Source organism: Cuculus canorus, chromosome 3 (genome assembly GCF_017976375.1).
Source record: "Cuculus canorus isolate bCucCan1 chromosome 3, bCucCan1.pri, whole genome shotgun sequence".
Taxonomy (NCBI): Eukaryota; Metazoa; Chordata; class Aves; order Cuculiformes; family Cuculidae; genus Cuculus; species Cuculus canorus.
The window spans coordinates 110236816-110246559 of NC_071403.1; the positions used below are offsets into that span (position 1 = coordinate 110236816).

Consider the following 9744-nt stretch of genomic DNA (forward strand, 5'->3'; position numbering starts at 1 on the left):
CTAAGTCATCAATGCATTCTTACTTTGAGAACAATACATGTAGTCATCATTTCTTAACGTGCTATTAGTATGTGCCATGTTTTTCTTCAGACTCAGTTAAGATCTTAAATACTTAAGAAGATAAGTTTCTATCTTAAGGTACAATCTGGTCTTGCTTTGTGTTACTTATTATGAGTTTGCTCTTCTCTCCTGCAGTTAAATGGATTGGAGTAGGGAAATCCAGGGAATCAATGATCCAGCTGTTTTAAAGATTTCAGATGCATGGAAGAAAGCACACTCCTCAAAAGACTGCTCAATCCTAAATGCGTTAGTAGCCCGCAAAGCAAAGATATTTGAAGGATAAATTTTTGCATGGAAAGAAATGCTAGAGTTGATACCCTCAAATCGATTGCTACTCCTGAACGAGACTTTAACGTGAACCTGTACCAGATCTTGTTCGACTGCATTTTCCAGGACTCTTGTCATTGTTGTTCAAAGTGCCATCGAATTTTTTTTCTTTACCTAATAGTTACTTCATAATGTAATTCCTGTTTGAAAATCTAAAGTAGCATTACTTTCATGACTGTTTGTCTTTGTTATCCTCTCTCTGCTTTTGGCGGTGTTACTTCCCTGAAATTTTAGGCAGTAAAATAATGCAGTTTTGCACAGATAGTTCTACATCCTCATTATTTGTATTCCTATAGCTCTGTTGTATTCTTAATGGCTGCTCTTGTGAGTGATTAAAGAGGGGGGATTCTGATTTTATAATGCTATAAATGCTGTCTAAATTATTGTGTGATCTGTTTTTTTAAAAAAGATGTGATGCCAAGTTGTTAAGAATGTCCAGGGTTTTTTTGGCTGTGTAACACAGGAAACTTACTCTTTGTAACTCACAGAGGACACTCAAATGTTTACCAGGAAGTGTGCCCAGAAAGTTAGAAAACTGATAATGTAAAAAGTTCATTTGCAATTATTAAAGAACTGTTCTGATTTTGAGTTAAATGTTTTATAATGTTACTCTTCTTTTTTTCCCTGATATTTAAAAATGCTGCACTTCTCTGCTTCCAAGGCGCATATCTCAAACTGTTTCCCTATTTAAATGAGGTTATATTTATATTTGGTGAGAAGTCTAACATTTTTATGCCCTTTTAAATTCCTTTCTGTGTAGCCAATAGAAGATCTTTCTGAACTGGCAAAGCACAGACGCTTTTTTAATTGTAAATTGAAGATGCTTTAAAAGTAACACTTGAAGTATTCAATGTATTTGCTTTAGATGTGGGGAGAATAACAAGTATTCACCTCATGACATCTGACATATTTTGGCTTATTAGTGTTGAGAAATGTTCTAGAATTTATAGCTATTATTATATATTCAAAAAATCTGATTTCTTTTGACAAAAATCCAATAATTGCATATTTCTTTTGCAGAGTTTTTGAGAATGGCTTTGTTTTTACACACTATACTATGATATACATGTGCTTCTTATCACTTCAAATAAAACTTACTTTGTTTCCTAAAGATAAGTTTGTATCAGGGTGGGCAATAGTTTTAGATTTAGTTTAGCAGATTTCAGCTACACAGGTGGATATAAGAAACTTTGAATGCAAAATAAAAGATACGAGGCCTTTGAGATTATGTCTTAGTTAACAATATGTTGCCTGAAATGGAATAGCTTTGTTGGAGTGATGATGCTGTTGAGGTGTTCAGCACAATGTTTTATGTTCCCAAATGACGTAAAATTGCTTACTGTAAGGGGAGGAACAGGAAGGTTGAAAGATAAAGCTAGTGATATTTAAAGAGCATTTTCTATTGAACTGTTTGTGTGACAGTGCAGTTAGTAGGGTGTGTATTTTACTTGTGTAATATATGGAAAGAGAAGGATACCACAGAATGATGGAAAATACATTGAGAGACCTTGTGTATCAGAATTGCATATGAAGATTGTTCTCAGCAGTAAAAACCAGACAACTTCATACTCAATTTTTTTCTGGAGGAGACAAGAGTCTAGTTTTGCTGTCAGCCTTGCAGTCCAGGAAGAGAACTGTACCATCCTTCCCTAGCTAAGGGACATCTTGAATTAAAAATATCTTCCTAATTCCCAATGAAGAGGAGGAGGGATACAACTGTGGGAAATATAAATTTCACTGTTCATTTAGTGAGAAAAAACCAACATGCCCATTTTCTAGGTGATGTGGAGAATTGACCTTGCCGTGTGAACAACAGGTAATCATTACTAAGTACTCTTGTTTTCCTATAGCTGTAGGAGGCACCAAGGGGATTTGTGCTGTCAATGAAACTACAGCCAAGGATCCAGGGGCCTGGCTGGTTCAAGGAGTAAGTAAAGAAATAAATGAAGGCACGCTTTCTACTGCGAGTAAATAAATGAGGGCTTACTAAGTAGTTGTTTCACTTCTGCAGGGTGGAGACCTTCAAATTCAAAGCCTGTTTCACTTCACCCACTGTTGTAACTCCACTGTAGAAACTATCCTTGTTGTTATGTTGAGGAACTGATATTCACAGATGCAGCAAGATTTCCAAGCAATGTAGCTGTATTCTAAAATGGTGCAAAATATTTGTGCAGTTTAAGAAACAAAACAGAATTGTTTTGGATGCAAGAGTGATTGATGTTCTTTTGGTTTTTTTTAAGTTAGGCTGAGATTTTTCTTTGATTCTTCCACTCAGATGCAGGCCTAGAAAGTTGAAAAAATTCTCCGACCAGTACTTGTCCATGTAATGTTTGGTCCAGGATCTATTGGTTTATATTTACTGTCATGATCTGGAACAAAGAAATTTTCTCTTTAAATTTCAGCTCGTTAAACTTGGTGCTTATTATGTTGTCCCTGAATGCCAGTTTCACATAAGCTTTGCTAGACTGAATTCTGACTGGTGTCAAAGAATGGTTATATTCTACCAAATATTCCCTTCCCTCAGTTTTCTACCCCTTATTTCATGTGCATGTGGGGAAGTAGGCTGGGATCACCAACCTGAATGTTAGAGAAACAAATCTTAGAACATTATGGAGAACGTTTCAAGCACTGTGTGGTTCTCTTGAGGCCATGCTGTGTTTAACTATGGAACCAAGGAGGAAGAAAAGAGCAACATGATACTCTACCACCACCAATGTGTTTAGCAGGAGCCAAGTTACGTGTCTTTGAAGACACTTGTAGGTTTTTCTGTTGCCAAAATTCAGTATTCTGCTTTTCGCCCCCCTTCATTACTCAAGAGCCCTTTGGCCTCAAAGGAATTGCTACACTCATTGGCAGAAAGCTTTTGGCTGTCCATCACAGGTCAGTAGTAAGCTGTGGTGAAAGGAAAAACCTTTGTACTTCAGTGACAAGCATGTATTTCTCAGGCCCTTCCTCTGTGAAGCCTCTTCTGTTGCTAGCACATAAGGAGGGAGGATGGTAGTATAGGATAGTAGTTGAAATTGATTCTCTTCCAAGTGTCCTCTCCAGCTAATGGATGTTTTCAGGAGGCATGGATACCTGTTAGGCCTAACAAGGCTGATGACAGACAAGGTATTTTGATCTCATGCCATTCTTGCTGCCACTGAAATATTTACGATGTTGATTCTCCTAGGCTTGTGCTCTGCTGTAACATGTAATTGCCTTTCTGTCCCTACAGCTTAGTGAGTCTCCTTTACTAACTAATAAGAAGGGAAGGGAGGGATAGTTCTGCTGCTTAGCCTTTCCATTTGTATTCCACATGTAATTGGGTTTTGGCAGATAGCTGATAGATGAAACTTTTAAATAAAGTGACGGACAGAGAATGTTGATGTAATGCTTTCATCTATCATCATCCTGGAAATCTACTTTCTAATAGAAGATTATAGCTCCCTTTTGCTCTCACAGCCAGCTCCCTTAATGAAACATCATCAAAGGTTTGGCTGCTTGAGAAAAAGTAAAAGCTGGGAATGAAGATAAGGGACAACTCAATCCGGTGAGTTTTCTCCCACCCATACTGTTCCTAGTCTCTGAAGCAGTGAAACTTAATGAACCTAGTGCTATAGTAATCAAGCACACTTCTTTTAGTGCGTGATGGCTTTAGCTAGTTAAGAATGGCTGCTGTGCATGCGTTCCTACACACAGGTGATGCGTTATTTGCAGTGACTTAAAATTTTACATTGTTTGTTGTTGGTCTGAGTGTTACAATTCACTTGCCGTGTCATCTTTAAAATACTTTGCCATAGATGCACATTCAAATATCTTCCATACAACTTTAAACAAATAATGTTGAGTTAGTTCCCGATGTTCTCTATTGCCATTTTAGAGCTATTAAATCAAGTGTATCAAAGCAATGTGTTCATACAACACTATGATAGTTTTTTTCAGTGATGAATCAATTTGTGTGTGTCTCTTTAGCTCTTTTGATACACACCACTGGCGGTTTCTACAGTGTGTTTGAATAACTATTTTTAGATAAGTCTGAACAAGTACAAATGATTTGCCTTGTTCTCTTGCATTGCTTGCTTTCTGCTTATTACAGATGGAACTGGGATACCTGAGTGTTGGTAGCAGAGAAAGGATGTGACTTTGGGGGAACAGGTGGCAGCTTTTTTTTTTTTTTGAAAGAGGGAGATGACTTTACTTTTTCCTCTGTGCAGGTTACAACTAGGTAGTTTTACAGCAGAGCGAACCTGCCTAGTTTGTCTCCTATGACCCTCTCAACAGAAAAACCAGCACAGGTTACTTGTGTTGAGATAGTACGGCAAGTCAAATACTACTTTGTATAAAGTTTGGTTGTACCAGTTGTTGTTGGTCTTTTTCATTATTTTTTGAAAATGCATGTACTTCCAGAGAGCTGAATTGTCAGTCAGGTTGGAATAGAGTTTCAGCTTCATGGTTCACTAGAGCCAGTTGCAGTTTACTGAAAGGTCTAGGGCAGAGAGCGTAAATCATCCTGTAATCTCATGCTGACATATGGTATGTAAATACCATGATCCACCCAAAGGGTAGCTAGCATTATAAATGTGCTCTCTAATCTCCTGCTGAAATGAGCACTCAGTATAATGCAGCTGTAATCTAATAGATATTAACAGCCTGAGAATGTACAGTAAGACCTTAATAATTCAGTATTGTTCAATTGGCTTCATCTGGCTTGTAATTAGCACGATATGGGTTGTGCCTCTTGCAGTCAAGCAACTATCTGTATTAGTTGATTATTACCAGAATTTTTAAAGCCTTTTCTCAACAGAAATAGCCTACGGCATTGTGAAGAATTTTAAAATTAAATATATTCTGAAGTTGCTGTGCAATACAAGAAATTTTCATAGGAGGGGAAAATCCCTCCTATGTAAAGCAATTTTTTTTACAACAATTTCCATTATAGATTCTCACAACTTCAGGTCATACAGCACTCCTCATATGGCCAGAAACTTATGAATGTAGTTTTGGTTTAATCTGCCCAGATTCTCTTGTTGTTCCTTTTATAGGCTGAAGTCATTAAAAAATCATTAAGACGTTGTAACGTTTCCCACAATAGGCATGAAAGAGGCTGATTCCACAGGGGGTTTACTTAGATGCACAAAGTTACCCTGAGCTCTTCCAGATGTGTGTGCCTTGTGGACCCGTCCTAGTTGCCCAGGATGGAAACCACAGACATCCTTTCCCGGCAGAACAACTGAACTGATGAAGCAAGCAAATAGAAGATAGTGGAGGTACAAACAGGAAACTAGAGAGCAGGAATTCCACCCAAGCTGTGGAAAAGTAGATTTTTTTTTTTTTTTTTGTAATACGGTAGTTATGGAAAAGAAATATTTTTGTTACAGTACAGAGTTTACAGGCAAGAAAATTACATCGGTAACAGGGTAAAATCTTTCATCTGAAAAATGTGAGTTTGTGCAGATGAATGCACCTTTGTGGGGTTTAAAATTAAGAAATAATGATGAATTATCATTATTAAGCTTATTATGATAAACATACTTTATTATTACTATAAATAATAACTATGAGGACAGGCTCAGAGAGTCTGGAGAAGGCTCTGAGGAGACCTTACAGTGACCTTCTAGTACCTGAAGGGGCTACAGGAAAGCTGCAGGGGGACTTTTTACAGGGGCATGTAGTGATAGGACAAAGGGGAATGGCTATAAATTGGAAGGGGAAAGATTTAGATTAGACACTGGGAAGAAATTCTTCACAATGAGGATGGTTAGACACTGGCACAGGTTGCCCAGGGAAGCTGTGGCTGCCCCATCCCTGGAGGTGTTCAAGGCCAGGTTGGATGGGGTCTTGAGCAGCCTGGTCTAGTGGGATGTCCCTGCCCATGGCAGGGGGGGTTGGAACTGGCTGATCTTTAAGGTCCTTTCCAACCCAAATATGATTCTATGAAATGAAAGCTGGGCAGACTTTCCTCCCACCCCTGCCCTGTAGCCTTCTGAGATATAAAGAGTCTTGAGTAGATCTTTTTTTTGTACAAGTGACCGATAGACTGGCCTGAGCACATAACGTGTGCTGTGTGCTTCAGAGGATTACGCTGGTGACACAGTGGGTGCAGGATCTATAAACCCCTTTAGTTTATTTGCAGATTACAACCTGCCGAATTCGTACAACTATATAAAATGGTTTGTGGGTGCATTTTTTTTGTTAAGGAGCTGCTGATGGACCTAAAACAGTTTGTTTACATGGCTTGAATGTGTAAATCTCCATTTTGGTAGTAAAATATGCTGTTGAATAGCATGCCTATTAGGAATCTCCCGGGATATAAAGAACCAGTTTGTGCATATAAAAGTAAATCTACAAAATGTTAAGTTCTGCAGAGCTATGGGAATTTCTAGAACAAGTTACACAATATTAGTGGCAGGTCTTGGAGCAGAAACAAATGCAGAAACCAGTTAACTTATTTAAACAGTATTTTATAATTCAGGACAAGAGCATGCTCTTCTGTGACTCAAAACAGAATTTCTTCACAGACTGATTCACTGTATCAGTGCATCTGATGGTCCGTTTGTTTGTCACAATTAAGTAATAATTTATTCTACCTCCTAAGCAATGAGATTTGCCTGCTGTGGATAAAAATCTGACTCACCAGTATTTGGAAAACAAAGTAGATGTTTTCTGTATTTTGTTGCCCATCAGAGTCAGTGAATTATGTTTTGGCCAATCCATGGCAACTACTTTATTGGAGTGTTAATTAATATTGCAGCTTCAGGAGTCTGATATTAAAATTGGCTCTCACCAGAGCTCTTGGTCTGAGTAGCATTGCGACACAGCTGTCATAAACTTTCATTGGGCACTGGCAGAGGCTGCCCAGGGAGAAGGTTGAGTCACCTTCCCTGGAGGTGTTTAAAGGATGGGTGGATGAGGTGCTGAGGGGCATGGTTTAGGGATTGTTAGGAATGGTTGGACTCGATGATCCAGTAGGTCCTTTCCAACCTAGTGATTCTATGATTTGATGATTCCTTGAGTGCATCCACAGTTTGATTTTTTTTTTTCCCCCTAAAGTTAAGACCGTTGCATCTTCCACTTAGTTGTAGAGCACAATGTAAAAACTCCTTATCCAATTCAGTCTACAAAAGAATGTATTTTCATGCTTTAGATAATTTCAGTCAATCTTGGAAAATGTAGCTATACAACATACAAAAGTGACAACTCCAACACTCACACACAATATGAGCTGTTGAGAATCACTGTTATATTTACCAACATTTCCATATCCCTGTCAGCCAGTTCTGCACAACTGTTGTCCTCATCATAGTCAGCAGCACCAACAGAGATTCCTCTCCTTTCCCCAACTCCTCCCCCGGGGTGATTCTTCTCCAGTTATACCCTTGGCATGGCTTCAGCAGGAAGTGTTCTTCGTCCCTCATGTTTCTGAAATGAGGGACATTGCATCATCTGGCCTCCAGCAGGAATCATATATTCAGGTTGCCAACCCAGTTACCAGCGATAGGGCAGTTGCTACTGGCACTACCACAGAATTGACAAGCCTTTTTTCCAAACCATGGGTCGCTTCCCTGTCTCCTGGTGTACACTTCAAAGGCCCTCATGTCAGAATTTACCTTCTATCCTGCATCCATCCAGAAATACTTTTAAAATGTACCATTTGAAGGCCTAGGCTACAGCTTTCTCTTGTAACTTTGCACAATAAAACTTAAGTTACAAGTCTTAGAAGCTTTTGAGACCTAGTGTATTAAAAACCTCATTACGCTGTGAACTAAAGTGACTTTGGTCTTAATGAATAAGGGACATAAAGCCTGGTAGAAAGGAGAGAGCCTAAGAAGGAGGTCAATAGTTCATGTAAGGGACAAACAAGGGAAAGCAGTACTTCCAAATGTTCTAGCCATACAATTAAAATTGCAGGACCACCTGTAATCTGCCAGCTCATACTAAATAATAACCATCCATTAAAAAATACCCTCATCTTGGTTTTGAACCTTATTGAACTTAACAGATGGAAAAAGGATTCTTTTTGCAGGATTAAGTCTATTCTGCTTTTGAAAACCAAATAAGTCCATACCAGTGAAATTTATTTAACTAAGTGGTATTACTCTTTACAGATTGGGCAAAGACTGAGGCTGTACTGTGAGGTTACCTCTCCCAGTTCACACAGTGGGGTTAAAGACTTCGGTGAACTGTGGGATGAAGATCAGGAAAGGTAAAGCTTGCAGGCACGGTCATGGAGGCTGTCTGCCTGAGCACCCTTTCCCTTGCCAATCTGGTGTGAGTGAGTCCCTCTACCTCACTAAGCCCGAGTTTGTGATGGTTCTTGCGTTCTTTACTGATATCGGAAGGGGAGCAGTTCCACTGGTGTCAACTTTGCAAGTGCATTTTTGAGTGCTGTTTTGAGCCAGTTTAGTAGCAATGTTGCAATTGACTATATACACAGTAAAATGGAGTAGTGTCATACTGAAGATGAGGATCTAAGGAGACTAAGAGCTAGCCAGGGGAGAGGAAAAACTGATCTATCAACAAATCACTTGGAAACTTGCGCCCCTGCACACCTGAGCCACGATCTTGAGTGCTGCTGCACTTTGGTAAATTAGGCTGTAGTGTGCCTGTTCTCAGGTTGCATTCCCCTCAAGTTACTCCTTGATCTGAGTGTAGGAGCATCTCCTGACAGTGGTGAAGTTTAAAGAAGAAACTCAAAGAACAGTGAGAAAACAAAAAAGATCTGACATAGGAGGGAGTCTACGGTTGGTTCTTTAAGGGTAGACCTTTTCTGATGTTTTATTGCACTTTATGATGTTTTATTGCACATGCTCTCCTGTACATCTTGCTTGCTGTAGACAGAAGGGAAAGCTTTCTTTAACCTTTCTGGAATTAGAAATGTAGGCGTAATTTGAGTCTGGATTTTTTTATGCACCCTTCTGTAATATGAGCTACGACATACATTTTGGCACTGAAAAAGGGAGACTTCAGGAAAGATGAGGAGGGGCAAGCAAGGAAGAAGAGCGTTGTTTAGTTCTGAGACACAGACCCCTGTGTCTGTGGACACAGGAGGTCCCAAGAGGGGCATCAAGTCAGTGGGGTCTGAGATGGGAGGATTGCTGATCCAGATCAACACTTTCCTAACCTCCTACCCTGAGACTTCACAGCCTCCCTGATGATCCGCTCTAGTGCTTTACCCTTACAAACTTTCTCCTACCATCCACTCGAATCCCTCATGCTGCAATTCAGGCTTGCTGTTTGGTGGTCTGTTTGCTAGGGACAGGGAGGATAGATTATTCCCTTTATCTGTGCTGCAACATTTTGGGTGTTTGCTATGTCCTGGTTATTTTTCCCTCAGGCTGATCAATTCTCTGAAGTTCTACTTGGAGGTCATTTTTA

At 39.4% G+C, this 9744-nt stretch overlaps 2 protein-coding genes across 3 annotated transcripts in view; one reads left to right on the plus strand and one right to left on the minus strand.

Annotated features, from left to right (window-relative positions):
* The window catches only part of ADSS2 (adenylosuccinate synthase 2), a 37605-nt gene extending 36835 nt beyond the window's left edge, over positions 1–770 (plus strand). For both annotated transcript variants that reach the window (XM_054062288.1, XM_054062287.1), the window contains one exon: positions 196–770. In XM_054062288.1, the coding sequence (XP_053918263.1) occupies positions 196–248 (53 nt within the window). In that variant the 3' untranslated portion in view covers positions 249–770. The remainder of the gene's footprint in view (positions 1–195) is intronic.
* A 137-nt stretch (positions 771–907) lies between these two features.
* C3H1orf100 (chromosome 3 C1orf100 homolog) lies at positions 908–7784 on the minus strand. Its single transcript, XM_054062364.1, is given in 4 exon segments — positions 908–4791; positions 4793–4855; positions 5503–5604; positions 7618–7784. Coding segments are annotated over 4 exon segments (480 nt in total). The 3' UTR covers positions 908–4643.
* Positions 7785–9744: the final 1960 nt, after the last annotated feature.